The sequence below is a fragment of the Phoenix dactylifera genome, chromosome 7 (assembly GCF_051530095.1).
Source record: "Phoenix dactylifera cultivar Ajwa chromosome 7, Ajwa_hap1_PhDact_Kaust_v1.1, whole genome shotgun sequence".
NCBI classification, from domain to species: Eukaryota; Viridiplantae; Streptophyta; class Magnoliopsida; order Arecales; family Arecaceae; genus Phoenix; species Phoenix dactylifera.
Genome location: NC_143196.1, coordinates 29,107,119 through 29,122,587, shown reverse-complemented (window position 1 = coordinate 29,122,587; position 15,469 = coordinate 29,107,119). Strand labels below are relative to the sequence as shown.

General features: G+C 37.5%; 2 protein-coding genes across 9 annotated transcripts; both read right to left on the bottom strand.

The window, feature by feature from the left end:
- Nucleotides 1-209: 209 nt before the first annotated feature.
- LOC103721190 (uncharacterized) lies at nucleotides 210-9,212 on the bottom strand. 8 transcript variants are annotated; one of them, XR_016396005.1, is made up of 7 exons: nucleotides 8,777-9,209; nucleotides 8,561-8,611; nucleotides 8,314-8,447; nucleotides 7,901-7,992; nucleotides 7,614-7,810; nucleotides 521-698; nucleotides 210-428 (listed from the first exon to the last, which is right to left on the bottom strand). XR_016396005.1 is itself a non-coding variant. In XM_008811281.6 (6 exons), exons 1-5 carry the CDS (start codon nucleotides 9,125-9,127, stop codon nucleotides 7,623-7,625), a joined length of 816 nt encoding a protein of 271 aa, XP_008809503.4. In that variant the 5' UTR covers nucleotides 9,128-9,209; the 3' UTR covers nucleotides 210-428; nucleotides 7,614-7,622. The 8 variants fall into 8 exon arrangements, 4 of the variants coding, with proteins under 4 accessions (XP_008809503.4, XP_008809505.4, XP_008809502.4 ...); XR_606277.6 differs by having other exon boundaries at nucleotides 521-640; XR_003388321.4 differs by having other exon boundaries at nucleotides 521-640; nucleotides 7,536-7,810; nucleotides 8,777-9,208.
- Nucleotides 9,213-12,341: 3,129 nt separating this feature from the next.
- Nucleotides 12,342-14,989, bottom strand: LOC103721201 (uncharacterized). Its single transcript, XM_088724379.2, has one exon. The coding sequence runs from the start codon at nucleotides 14,573-14,575 to the stop codon at nucleotides 14,144-14,146; it is 432 nt and encodes a 143-aa protein (XP_088580505.1). The 5' UTR covers nucleotides 14,576-14,989; the 3' UTR covers nucleotides 12,342-14,143.
- Nucleotides 14,990-15,469: the final 480 nt, after the last annotated feature.

Here is a 15,469-nt window from a genome sequence, read left to right as displayed (position 1 = left end):
TAATTCTGCAATGCTATTATCAAATACTTCAAGATGAGTGAAAAGAAGAATTTTCAGCAAAAAATTTTAGTTATCCATCCATTTAACTTGATTAAATTCCATCTTCAAGATGAGTAAATTATGATGCAATGCAATGGCTAACACTGCCAGTAAGGGAAAGATGGTACTAAAAAACTAGCTTTTTTAAGAAGAATCTAATATGCTGTTGCTTTTAGGCTTTCAAACCTGGGTTCATTTATTTAGTATTCGAGATCAGGCTTTTACTAGCATAGCCTTGGTCACAGATAACATATTGTTCCTCCTCTCACAAGAAAAAAGATAACATACTCCTAAAATTGCTGAAATCGGCACGGTTGGTAGGAGTCCTTGCACAGCTGCTGATGAACAGGAGCCCCTGTGCCAGCACGACGGAGTCGGAGCCCCTGGACCTGATTCAGAGCCAAAATTTTGACATACAGATTAAGCACAGGTCCAAGACTAAAGATGAATTTTGATCAAGTCAGGCAAATATGGAGCCCACCTAATCAAAATTAGTTCTAAGATTCTGATCTGGGGAAGTACTTGCAGTATCTATTAAGTGTAGGATATTGCATGTTCAGCGACAAATCTTATTCACACCATGTAAGCCTACACCTAGAGCCTGCAAATCGATCCACTCAAAACATAACATAAGCCTTCCACAACACAGACTGATTCAACTGAAAAAAAAAAAAAAATCACTGCATGAAAGGGGATCAGAACCATGTCCGAAACAGCAGACATTAGCACATTTATTTTAGAACCTATTTCCAAGTAGAAAGATCTCAAGTAGTCAAAACTGAAAAACCAGCATAATAGATTATAAAATATCTCTAGAAAAGAAACGAACAAATTTACACAACCATGAACCTGGCATTGATGCCCTCATTGCATGGATCGGTAGCTACCTCAATATGAAAAGTAGTTTGCTTGAGCAAAAAATATTACCTATCAGAATGACTGCTAGTGCAAATTATCCAAATCTAAGCAACTTGAACTAGCCCTAATTTTTCTGGTAGGTCAAGCCCAGGGAAAAACACAGATGTAGACCCATCCACATGGTGTTTAAGGTGTTACTTGAAATGCCTCACTTGTTTGACTGGTCTTACATGAAGCTGGAAGAAGTTGATTCTAGAAAAGTTTCCGTTAATAGCCAAACAATCCTTAGTTATGTGCAACTTGATCTTTTTGGGCTTTTTTTTAATCATTAAACAGAGAATAGTTCAATATAATTTGAATAAAAATATCATGAACAGCTAACTCCAGAATAACTAGAGAAAGCTTTCAAGAACCATATGACTTAAATCCAGTGAAGTATATTAATGAGTTTTCAATAAAATCATTCCATGGTATGTTCCCTTTAATAGCATGAAGAACTCTTGGTTTATATGATCTCTTCTTGGTAATATAATTTGAAAAACAATACTGTGAACCAAAACTCAAGAATAACAGGGGCACATTTTTAATATAAGGAGGATGTTGTGACTGCAATGATGAACTATATATATTGACAACTTCACAATGAAATTATTCTGTAGTTTAATCAAAACACGAGGGACATACTATCATACAATAAAGAAATCATTACAAGCATGAAAATGAAAGATAACTAGCCCTTTGTTGTGGCAATTTGAAAAAGGAAGAATGAGAGAGATGCAATGCCAAAGCCTCAAGCACTCCAGATAAGAGAGAATTCAGGTGGTCACCAACCAATTAATCTTTATCCTAGACACTTCAACTGCATCTATATATCTCCACTTTTTATCCCTTCAACATATCATTTGATAGAATAGACTTATACCTGCTCCCACTTACTGATGAATTCAGGCCCTTTTTTGCACTAACAGCCAGTGATATCGCAATCATGGTTCATCAAGATTAACTAAGATGCAATTAATGAAATTATTTTTGTTGGTTTGGGCATTTTCTTTATTAAAATATGAAACATTTCTTAAGATACAAGTAGCAGACAGATAAAGTTTGTATGCATTATCAGATCGGATTTAGATTTTAAATATGGTTGGTTAGAGGTTGGACCTCCTAATTCCTTTAGACTACATTTCCTTCCATGACTGAACCTAGTCCTACTCCCACCACCTGCTAAATAACATTGGTTATAATGCACATTTCCAAGGGAATTTTTAATCCATTGAAGGGATATCAATTAAGCCAATAAGGGTACGTAACAGAGACATTAACAAATAATGGAGCAAGAAGCAAGGAAAAAAATATAACACAATATACAAGAAACAAAAAGCAGGCCATGGGCTTACCAACAATATCAGAAAAAAATACCATCAACAAATAGAGTGTCCCTTAGAGTGCCACCTACTCAAAACTTTCTACCAAATAATCAGCAATCCTAAATTTAAGGCCGGAAGATACTAAATCTCAGAGAATCATAATAATCCTTGTTACAAATAGCAAAATTACAACATTATGAATTCATTAATCCACTGAATAACACTGCAAAAGTTATAATTTTTTTGAAGTCTTGAAAACACCTGGATCATGAAGGAATCTTGAGTATTAAGCTTACCCCATCCCGATAAAGTTGAAATGTTCTGCACCTGAACAAGTGGGTCAGAGCCAAGTCCTGATTGAAAAGCATGTGATTTTGGAAAAAGTCTTTGATGCATTGAATTGCTTGTTCAGGAAATTCAAACATTTTGATGGCTCAACAGGGTCAAGTCTCGAGACTTTAGGGTTGTATATTCCCTGTCAACCAATGAAGGTCGAAGCTTAAAAGATAATACGAGAAAAACCCATGTAATTGGAAGATGACATTATGGGTGGAAGAGTAGGGATTCTAACAAGCAAGCTTCCACTGAGATCTCTCCACAACTAGCTGCCGCCACTCTTCGGAGATTCCCACACGCAACTCCAGTATACATCAGCAAAGTCCATCTAAAGACCCATTCTAAGTTTACACTCAAACAAAAAAAGAAAAAAAAATATAATTCACCCAAACCTGAATTATTGAATTCACCCTCAACATCATTACCACATTAACTGTGTATCTTTAATCTTATCTATGCTTCAAACATATCCCGCACTTGTTGACAATTCATTACCTAAATGATACATCACACGAATGTTTTTTCCCATAACCCATAAATGAATGGTCCAAAAAGAAAGAGAAATGAAAAAAAAACCCAGAAACAGACATCATGGGAGGAATTGTTTTAGGATCCACTTTGTGAAACCAATACAAGTAACTAGAGAATACAAATGCATCCAAACGCAGATGCATCAGAGAATGAAAAGACAATCAGAACTGGCTTATCCAAGCAAAACTTGAACAATACCATGTCCTAAGAGAGATATTAAGGGGAGAATAACCATAGCCATCAAGGCTTCTCCAATTATTTGGAAGATACAAAAAATAAAAATAATAATAATAATAAAGATGATGGAAGATACACTAATAAATGTCAAAAGTAATGCATGGAGATACTAGTCCTAGATATGATCTTGATAACCTCATTGATTGTGGCATTGACAATCAATCAATTAGCTCAGTGTATCTACTACAAAAAGAGATGCAACCAAATATCTAACCAATCACCAGGGAAGTTCTTTGCATTAGTTCTATATACTCCTGTTCTTAGAAGTATTATCAAGAATTTTTTTGTCATGCATATCATACATTGACAACCAAATGTATAACCTGTGAAAAGAAAATCTATTTCCAGAGACTTGTACATTGGTACTGGAGCTTCTGGCATGTCTGCATAAAATAATATATTCATGGTGCCAATGTTCAATCTCCCCCCATGTGGCCCTACTGAAGTGCCTCCCTTGCCACAATTGTAGCGGCTAACATCATTTTAATTCCGTTATATTAAATTTGTCACAGGAAAAATTAGTAACCCCTCATCATGGAGCTTAAGAAACATATACAACCCCACTGAAGATATCAACCTAAAAATAGGCTGTCAATGGACTAGGCCTGCCCTAATGGCCTGAAGACCAGACCCAGAAAAAAAACAGGTTCGGGCTCAGGTTCTAAGGCTGGTCAATTTTTAGGCCGGTCCTGGGCTGATAATATGGTGAAAATTAAATAGGGTGGTTCTGAACCCACCAGCCTGAAAACATATCCTGAGTAGGAACGAGATTGGGCCTCATACCTCCATGCCGAGCCAGGCTCAAGCCTAAGGTTTAGACCTTGGGTTTGCTTCAGACTTAGGCCCAACCCAGCCCTTTGACACCCCTACTCACAAATCCCTCAGTTTTTGTTACATGCAACACGTTCTCCACAAACTTAGACATAATAGTTTCAAAATTGGTTTTGCCTTAAAATAGTTTCAAATAGGTAGCAATGGTGCAAGAAAGGAACAATACTTGTACTCAATTATTGCACACTCTTATATAAATAATTTGCTTGGAATTGTAGAGTAATGGTCTTCAACAACAACAAGGTGTTTGTTATACTCTCAGGTATATGGCAAAAAGATGATTTCGTCTGATAATATTATTAGGAAATTAGAATAATGTTATGGCTAATACCGGTAGCGGGCATAATTGGCCGACTTCACAAAAGCAACTACTGGTTTAGTAACAACAATTAAGGTTCCGAACTCGAGTGTGCACACAGTTCCTATCCAAGTTTGTGTTGTTTCCAATTAAATCCTTTTGTTGAGTACCAAGTGCAGCTGGAAGGGTCCATATATACCAGTAGAACGATATCATCTGAACAAGCTCAACATGCAAAGAGATGATCTACTCTTGACACATAATCGAAGCATGGATCACAAAGATTGAGCCATTCCTTACACTGGCATAGCAAACTTTGTTGGAAATCATGAAACTCTACCAACATCAGCATTGCAACACCCCTGTTCTCTCTTGTGAGCAAGGTGCAAAGAATGGCATAATTTTTTTATGAAGATTTTGAAGGCACTATCACATTGGGCAGATCTGCCAAAAAAAGTTCATCATTTCTCCAAAATCCAGAGAACCAATGAAAATTTTGAAAAGATTTGGCTTTATTAAGAACGTCAATTAGTGACGCTATTTTCATGCCTCAACAAAGTCACCAGTATAAAGATCAAGGAACACCAAGTTTCCAATTGCAGAAATTATGAAAAGATACTACAAGAGTAATGAACATTAATGATTTTGAGAGGTATCGCAAACGGTCATGTCTGTGGAGCTATCAAAGGTCAAAAAGCTATATACAGAAAAATTTGTGTTCTTCAATTATCATCCTACACCAATGGTCACCTTTAAATTCTCAGACTAGTGCTTGTTGGAGTCCATTCAAAAAAGAACACCATGTTTCCACAAGTCCAAACACACGTTTGCTGGAAAACCAACACACAAGCATACAGTATCATATGGTACACTCATATTACATATGATGCATCAGACCTCATTGGCATGTTACAGTGGGATCACAAAATCAGTTCCTACAAGTATCAGCTTATATTTGTTGTTATCATTACATTTTGCAACATATCGCGACTATATGGACAGCCAGAACTAAACAAACGAAACCATCTCAAAGGCCTTATATTGTTGGGGAACGAGTCCAACATGACTCCAATTGTTCCAAAAAGACACCTTCATAATCCCTTAACATAAAATACAAGTTCAATAGACTCAATCTTAAAGTACATAATGGTTATATTTCAATTTCGTTGCTTGCATTGTACTTTTAATTGGATTATGTAACTCATATCAACAATACATATATTTGTTACCATCCTTAGGTCCTAACATGATGGTCCTATGACTCCTATCTCTAGGTAATGGTTTTGCCTCTCTAGTGTTGACTTGTTTTGTTTCATAGAATATCTTAGAAGCTGTCTTTAGTGTTAGATTGCAGATTTGAGTCATCACTGTCAACACTATATGAGTTGAAGCCATGTCCATCATCAGTAGCATGATTAATTTTCATGGCTCGGGGTTTCGGTAGTTAAACATGAGGTTTAAAAATCTGAAACACAAATTTTTTATCAATATATTGCAAATATAGTAGCAGATAAACAACAGATTCACTGCCCTAGAATATTCTGGTGTATCTAAAGAATGTTCAGAAACTTATCTTCCCATTCGCAGTACTGGCGTCATGCTAGTATCATGTTGCATCATTGTACTATGCAGCTTACACATTTGACCTTTATAAAGCTTTATTGTTGTTTATCTTCTTGATATAGGAACAATGCTTGCTCTCCTTGCTACTTTTGTTTCTAGTATTATACACTTCTTAGAAAGTATTTATGAGAAATTATGCATTTTACCAAGGACAATTACAAACAAGAAAGCAGATCCAGACTTCGTAATTTCATTTTATTTTTCAAGAAATGCTCTTTTTAGTAACTAATGAGAGTTATCGGAGCAAAAGGATGCATTTTAACCCACCTAATTAGATTTTGACGCACATATAGAAATCACCATGACTAAATCTTAGTGAATTTAGGTGCAGATGTGGCAAGGAACCTCTGCATGGTCATGCTACAATACCCCTAAGACCAAGAATTGGAAAGGATAAAAAAAGCAGCTCTGGACACAACAAGGTAAGGACCCAAGGCATATTTCAACTGGACATAAACAAATAGGTGATAAGGAACCCCTTCAACTAAAAATAATCAATAAGAATTATCGAATATTCACACAGCTGAAGTAATTGAATCTGCACGCATCAAAGACAATAAGTTGACTAACATTTGAACTATTGTCAAATAGGAACATCCTTCTGCTTGATGTCGAACATTCACACAATTAACCTGATGATGGAATTAATCTGTACTTTAAAGCACAAACAGAGAATGCTGGTACATAATCTTATGATCCATTAGTCAAAGGAATAACAGCTATTTACCTGACAAAAAGACAAGGTTCCATGAGACAAAACACCATTAAGATCATTAAAGGGAGGTTACAGCACATATGCGTTTTTAAACAACAGAACGAGTTGCTTCCAGACTTCCTGTATAGGAAGGAAAATTTGATTTCCACAAATCTCGGACGAAAAGATAAGTGATCATCTCAAGTATCTAGTCATCAACTGCCCATTGCTCTAAAAAGGAAATCAGAGTAAATATCTGAGGTTTCCTATTACAAGATGCTTCTCTATAATTTCAAAGGTTAATTATAAATAGAGCGCACCACAGTGAAAGGAACCAAGGCAGGTCCAAACTACAAAAACATCACCATCCAAAAAGAGGCATGACAAAGGTGTCAGCCTACATTTCAAGATATATGATACCACATTCAATTGCAAGACACGTATCCATTGCAAGATATATCATACAACATTCTGAAGATAGTCAGCCTACATTTTTCTGGTTACTTATGTAAATCAACCAACCGACCGTAATCACCATGATACTAGAAAGGAAGAGAGAAAATCTTTCCATAGAAGTTCACTACATTGCATTGATTATTATTCAAGGCATTTCAAAACTAAAACCTTACTCATAATAGAAATTCACAATAATGTTGAGCATGGAGAAAAACCCATTTAAAACAAAAAGGGCCTATATGATCAAGACATATTTCAAGCAACTCACTACAAATGTATGGCAGTCACATCTGGTCAGAGTAAATGCTTCTATTCCCAGCAGCTGAAATATTTCAAATAAGCTCACCGCTTGCTGTCAGACAGTCTGCTTTCGTCCAAGTGCAGACAAAAAGTTGAAAGCCCGCCAAGAAATTTGCGTGACACTAAAAATTACCCCAAAAATTGCACGTCCCTTTGCAATCCCCTCCCGCAGGTTCCTTGCTGTTCTAGCTACAACTGGTCCCTCAGTCTCATCCTTCCATGTGGTTTTTCCCTGCACCGGCACTAATCAATTGAAGATGGGGTAAAACACATCATCGAGTCCTAATCATTGCTGCTAACATCACACAATAACATCAAAAGTAGTAAACTAACCAATTGGAGCCATAGTAGTGAGACGCCGCAATCTATCTTCAGCTATCCGAACTGCTCGGGTAGAGCTTCTGACACCCTGTGTTATCTCCTGACTACATAACCAAATCAATTGGGCTATGAGATAACTAAGCTAGATGGATGAATAACTATAAAAATGCTGACAAAAATACCAGAAATGTATCTTAAACATCCAAATGAAAGTGGGTATCTATTGTTCTAGTATTAATATCCTGCCAATATCCAGATAATTGAAAGCATCCAATGGAACCTTTGGGTGAACAAACAGCCTACTCTATGCGACAATCTGATATATATGCAACGATAGATAAAAATCACTCATTTAAGTATCCACATATTCTGTAATTAACCAAAAGGAAACAGAGAGAGAGAGAAAAAAAAAATTAAGGACTGACCCCAGGTCACTGAGCTCCATGGTTAAATCACTGATTTCCATGCCAGAGAGTCTAACAGCAGCCATGGTATCCGGGAGCTCTTCTGCCGTGACGTCCAACAGCTTCTCGAGTGACTCCGCAGCCCTCTTGAAAGCCTACACATTTCAGCATCCCAATTCGCAGAAAGTAATTCTTGTAAATCACCAAATACAATAAAAATGAGACCTTCGGTAAAACCAAACCCCAAATCATCAAAGAAAACACTGACCAAAAGGGCTGGGATCGCAGAAAAGAAAAGCCATAACGCCGAAAGTGCAGCCTGAGAAGATTTCACAGCTATAAATCCATAAAATTCGAGAAAGGTGGAGAAAAACTGTAACTTTTGAGGTTATATAGTTCGAGTCGTAAGATTTCCCGACAATTTCTTTTCTTTGAAAAAAAAAAAAAGAAAAGCAACTTTTGATGAACCAAGAGATGATCATACCACGCAAGCAGCGCAGTTCAGCACAAAGATGTGCCGGTGGTCGAGATTCCACCGGGTAAGCGAAATGGAGGGCGGCGATGCGACGGAGGCGGTGAGGGAAGCGGAATCGGGGGAGGCGGAGGCATCGAGCGCGAGAGAGGAGAAGGGGAGATGGGGTTCGATGGGGCTTTTCCCTGCGGCCGCCACGGCGAATCTTCTTTGAATGCTATGCGAGCTGACATTATTTAGAGGGATCGAGAAATAAGAAGCCGAGGCAGAGGCGGCGCCGGTAGTGGAGGAAGCGGAAGCGGAGGCGGCGGAGGGAAGAGAGCGGAGAAATTTGACGGCGAAGGGAGGAGGAAGGAGAGACATGGTGGACGGGCGGGCTCCGCCGGATGTTATCGCCGGTGAGAACAACGCGGAAATAGAGAAGAACTAGCCTTTTGGGCTTGATGCGGATGCCTGTGGGAAAATTTAGATGACGCCCTTGCCGTTACCTGGTTTATCTAAAATGCCCCTCTAAGTGATAGTAAACGATGTAACCGAGGCAGTGTAAAATTCTCAAAACTGGCAACACCTGTGGATAATGTAGGTTAGATGGGTATTACTGCTCTCAAAAAAACAAAAATGGAGGTTAGATGAGTATCCCATGGCCAATGATAATTGGCAGTTATTTGTCGCTTCTTCATTTAAATTGGAACATTTGTATGAAAGAGCTAAATTAGGGCACCTATATGCGACTTTGATTCTATGAATGATCTTCTTGCAGGGATTTGTATTTGGTTTTAGGCATGTTTCGCAAGCTTTCGCTTTTCATTTAAGGTTAATCTGGTAAGAAGATTTACTTTATATGTTTAATATTTAATAATAACTTTTGCAAAAGTCTGCTTTTATAAATAATTGGAAATAACAATAAAATAGATTAAAAAAAAGAAAGAAAATGTTCCGGGCTTACAAAAAGTTGCTATGGTTTTTTTTAATGCTTTTTATTATAGTACTCTTAAAGACTTAAATCTAAGCCATTTACTCGGGTAGGCTTAGAATTGTCATCTCCTCTATTAATCAATTCATCCGATTTTACGAGGGCTTCTTATCCTTTATTCCATGGCCTCATTGTTCACTCTAACGCCTCCAAGAACTTAACCACAAAAAGAGAAATCATAAGCTTCATCTAGTCTATCATCTTGTTGAGGTGGATGACGAGTCTCTTTTTGATCTTGTCCATTTCTATATCTCTCCATTGAAGCTCAAATCCGCGGCCCACCTCTCTCAACCTCCATCTGATAGCCTCCGATCCCATGGCCCTCTAGCTTCAACCTAGAGGGCGCTTCGGCCATGGTCGCTGTGTTTTTTCGGTCAAGCACCGACAAGTAGAGCAAATCAAAAGAGGAATATTAATAGCTAGTCAACATCATGGAAAAACAGCAGTGCTATATTGGCCATCCATCGATAGATGAAACAAATCGAGAGGAAATGACCAAGGGCCGGCTGACATCGTAGGAGAGCGATAGCCCCTTTCCGGTTATCCATCGAAAAGTGGAGCGGATCAATGAGGAAGATGAAGAGCCGGACGAGTGACTGATAGAGATGGATAAATCAACCGATGAACCAATTATGATCTTTGAATGTTGTCCAAAAATTACTAAACTTACCATGTAAAGGGTATCAATTATACCCTTGCATTTTGCTTAAATTAAGGTACTTGCTGCCCATACTTTGGCTTTCCATCAGTTATAAATTGGTTGCCATAAGAGAAATCAGGAAAATTTGTTCTAATAGTAGGCAAAAATTTTAAAGTTATGCTATAAAGATTTTAGGAAGCACCATAGCAAATCCTTAAAAGTTTCTTACATTCATTAAAGGAAGCGTAACAACTCACCATTCAACTACTTCATGTGTATCTCGTTAATTGCCAAATTTGTACGAATCCCGATAAGGACAAGAAAATATTTCAAATGCAAATAATGAGAATTGCAGAGCATTACTCTTTAGCACGAGCCAGAGAGAGGGAGTGAGATATTAATAAAACTTTGTCCTTCATGGAGTAGGAAAGGGTTGTTTTAGATTTCATTCCAATTTGCTTTGGGTTTTGGATTCGCTACCTAGTCCGGTTCAAGTTTAGACCTCGGTAGGAGGTCTCGACGTTAGATATACAGGTCATGTTGGCCCAAACACATACATAATAGATTTAGTCGAAGATTGAATAGTAGCCCATATTTGCTTGCTCACGTACAAAATAAATACAAACATTATATTTAACAACTAATTTTTATATCGTTTGAAATAATATAGTAGAATTTGGTTGCCTCCATAAGCCTAAGCTAGAAGCCCACTCTCTTAATTTTTCCTGTAAGTCACCATTCCCTATCTTTTATTAAACGTCCAGCTCGTATTGGATTTTTCTGTTTATATAAATTGGTAATTGGCGATTCAACTTTTGGTTGGTGCATTTTTGCAGGAAGAAAAAGTTTGCATCATTTGATTAGAGATGTTCTTGCAGTGCTTGCATTCACCTAGGAACTTAAATATTTCATTCCAAAATCTATATGCAATTGTCGCCAAATTTAAATAGTTTCAGTGATTTTTGTGATGTGATGCTTCAAATTTTTATCAAGTATCAGTCTCTAAAGGTATAAGTTCCAAAATCATGACAATAGTCCCATTGAGGGTGGAATTGAGCTTCATAAATTATAAGCTCATGTATCATGAACCGCCGTGAAACAAACATTTTATAGGCAACACCACAGACAACAAGATCAAGATCGAGGTTATCTCAATCATCGATCAAACAACAAAATAGTGACAACATATATCAGCAGCATGCTCATTAAGTTTAAACACAACTTTAGCATGATCATAAAATGCCATATACCTATTATCATTAAGTTAACTCACCCAAGCTGGTTAAAATCCATATACCTAACCAATAAAATATGGCTTGTTCCTATTATATATGTATGAAATTTCTGAATGAACATGTACGCCAAATAATTACTTGATGTAGAGTATCATGATTCATATCAAGCCAGCACTATTACTAGATGAAATGCATATGAGGTATCATTAAAGCCTTGGCAGTCCCCTTGTTTTGAGATAGCAGCAGGATGCTTATTCTCGCTTCTGTGGCCTTTTCATGACAATATGGTATTAATGACCGTCTAAATTCAATCATAGATAACCTTAGGGTAGTAGCATCCATCATCCATGGGAATTACTTGTTCAATTAGTCCTCATATTTTATTTTCAAATATTGCCATCTGCCATTTCTCACTTGTAAGTATATTCTAATAAATAAACAGGTAGAAAGATAAATATATTGATATCCTCTTAAACCTTAGGATTATTCTAAAAATTTGAAGAACAAATTGGAAAACATAAAGAAAAAAATGATGATTTTTATACACATATTAACTACGGAGAGAAGTTCAGATGGGGATATGATTGCATAGTTGTTACATAATCAAGTCATGCCAAAATCATAACTTCAACATAATGTGTCCCTTGGGCACATATGAATTTGTCAACCGACTAATCCTAAGTGAGCTAACCGGCTTTGAAGTAGGTGTGCTTTATATAATCTTGAAACCAAAATAATCGAAAAGTAGCTACAGTCAATCAACAATATTCAAGTCCACTTTCAAGGAGCACAGATTAATGAATACAAACCATCATTTGCACCCTGTATTTTGCTTCAATTAAGATTTTCTCATATTATCCACATCTTATTTGGTGTAATGCTTATTGGTTGCATTTTCTGTTTTACATTCTTTGATCTTTAAGCTCGATCTCTTAAGAGACTATGACTGGTGCTCAAGAATCTATAAGAATTACTACATAAAATAAAGGAGATAAAAGATTTCATCTAAAAATTGAAAGGATAGAAAGGAACACACAGGAATATACTTGCAGAACACAAGGTGGAGGTGCAGTGTGGTTGAGGACATTATTAGAACATTGTAATCATCAATATTTTCTTCTGAAGTTCCTGAGATCCATAACTCCTATAGACTCCAGTGTTTGCTATTAATTATTACAGCTTAAATGCACATGATGAACCATGATATTTTGTGAATGAGTCCTAGCTACTACATGATCAATGGATAGACATATGAACTACCTTGTACTTAATGTTTATCTTAATTTCTCTTTAGGTACGTATCTACTAATATGATACAGAGCAGTTAGTGCCAAACAAATATATAATGCCAGATAATTGCCTGAAAACACAACCATCAATACTTTCTCCATTACATAAGTCACATCTATTGTTGTTGTTGAGGATGGCAGTATTTCCTCTTAGAAACACTAAAAACACAAAACCAGACAAAACGAGAAGAAGCTCTCTTTTTTTTTTATTTTTTTCTTTTTTGTGGAATGATGAGAAGAGGTTATCACAATAGTAAAAACACTTTAAGTAAGGGCATGAAATGACATGTTAAAGAGGACATAACCTAAAACCTATCCATGTCTAAAACCATTGAACTACCTAAAAGCTGGTGTTTCCCTTTTGTCCAAACCACCCCCAACCCCACACCGGCCGGACACTGGGATATCAAGTTAGAATACAGAACATAGAGTAGCGACAAATCCCATGCCTTCATGGTGGTGAGCAAATTATTGCATGTTTCTAAGCCTCCTATGGATACATATGATTGCTTCCCATTCTGGTGATTCAAGTCCAGGTTTCTATTCGAGCAGTTAACACTTCAATTTTTTTCTTTCTTCTGGTGTAAAAAATTCCAATATTAAGTTACTTGGCATTTTAGTTTCTATTTTTCTCTTGGAAGAAACTCCGAAGTTCTTCTGGTTTTTGACTAGTCACTTAGTGTTGAACCTTCATGCTGATAATTGGCAATGCCTATGACTACAGAATGATGCAGTTGCAGTAAATTGGAGAGTACCAGATCATACTAGGAAGAACTTTTTTTTTTTTTGATTGGGAACATGAGATCAAATTTGTAGTGATCTTTTTTTCTTTTTAAGAAAAATGTGATGATCATTGGATGTGATTTGAGGAATAGATGCTTATGAGATCAGAAGGCCTAATTAAGTACCATGATTGAGAAGTTAAAGTACACAAATAATAACTAACACTCAATTCATTATGTCTTTCATACCAAGTTGAAAGTGTGCTTATTTTCAGAACTAGGATATATTACAAACTAGATGTATTTTGATATTTAAAGATCCACACACTACGCTAACTCATGAGTGGTCAATGATGATACTACCAGGACATCACAACATTGACCTTGCCCCAAAAATCTAACCATTTATATGCTGGACACTAATCGTCCTAATATCACGCATCTCCCATTTCTCATCCTTCTTAAGAATAAAAGCTACATCCGTCCCTTCAATGAAAGAAAGAGCACATAGTTTTTTTTTCTAATAAAGAAGAGAAGAGGAAGAAAGAGCACTCGAGTGGCGAAAGCTTTGTAAGATGGCTGCGATGGTCATGGAATCATCATCCTCAGTGGAACCTGACTCGAAATAGCAATCATCCCTCTCCTCAGGCAAAGGTGATGGAGGTGGGGGCGGCGGGGGAGGAGGAGGTGAGGGAGGAGCGAAGAAAGGATAGTAGAAGTTGGTACGAGCTCGAGCTAGCCCACTGAAGGCTATGGAGGAGAGGTCATAGGCGAGCGCAGCCTCTTCTGCAGTGTCGAATGTTCCGAGCCAGTGCCTCTCCTTGGTGTAAGGGTTCCGGATCTCAGCGGCGTAGCGCCCCCATGGCCTACGGCGGACCCCAAGGTACTCGGTGGATGCTCGAGAACGCCGTCTGCGGTTGCGGTGAAGGATCACTTGAGGGAGGTCTGCCATGTCCAGTGGCTGTGAAGGAACTTAAAGTTGATCACCAGGGAATTAGAGTTGAAGCATGGTGGAAGGTAGGGTTTCTCTCTAACTAATATATATATATATATATGTAGGTGGAAGACTGGAAGAGGAATTGGTTGGTATTATAAAATCTGGCATCCGAGTACTTTAGAGTAAATTTCATCAGAAGAATGGGTATTTGTAGCATTTCCAAAGGTTATAGGCTTTTCATGAAGTGTTAGATGTGGCTACTTTAGGTGGTTCGAGGTGTTTCTTAGTGAAAATGTTGGAATTATGGTCTTGGCCCTTGGGTGGCACAGGTGGATAGTGATCTAGAAAGGTTGCAAGTTTTTTTTTTTTCCTGCTTCTTCCTTCTTTGAAAAAGGCTGAGTTGGGCAGGTGAGGGTATAGCCCACCATGGAATTAAGAAATGGTGGTGGTGTTCGAATTTGCTCCTCAAATGGTTGGTCATGGGTTATCTTTTTCCCTTGTTTTCCTCGACATGATTAGACTGTGATGGGCATTTTCCGCAAATCCCTGCTTACCATGAATCCATGACACCTTGGGACTTGCCACCCCATTCTCTCTCTCTCTCCCTCCCTTGAACACCAAATGATGACACACGTGTGCAGACTGATACGAATTAAGTGCACTTGAATACGCTCGGCATAATGTACATATAGAGTTCATGCATGTGTGCATGCATGCCCATGAATAAGTACACTTAATTATAACTAATTCCATATATCTCTTTTCCCAGAAAGATCATATATATTGCATAATTGGCATGCATCTCTTGTTGAATAGGAGAGAATTTCATGGAAACCAAGGCAGCATCATCAAATTATTTCCTTTGAGAGAATCCATGCGCATCGGTGACACATCTTGATTCCAGTTGAC

Excerpts from the sequence above, each read along its gene's own strand:
- LOC103721201 (XM_088724379.2), bottom strand. The coding sequence starts at position 14,575 with ATGGCAGACCTCCCTCAAGTGATCCTTCACCGCAACCGCAGACGGCGT.
- LOC103721190 (XM_008811281.6), bottom strand. The coding sequence starts at position 9,127 with ATGTCTCTCCTTCCTCCTCCCTTCGCCGTCAAATTTCTCCGCTCTCTT. Across the intron at positions 7,993-8,313 it reads ATGGAGCTCAGTGACCTGGG|TCAGGAGATAACACAGGGTG; the intron begins GTCAGTCCTTAA and ends TTGGTTATGTAG. Across the intron at positions 7,811-7,900 it reads CACTACTATGGCTCCAATTG|TGCCGGTGCAGGGAAAAACC; the intron begins GTTAGTTTACTA and ends TCAATTGATTAG.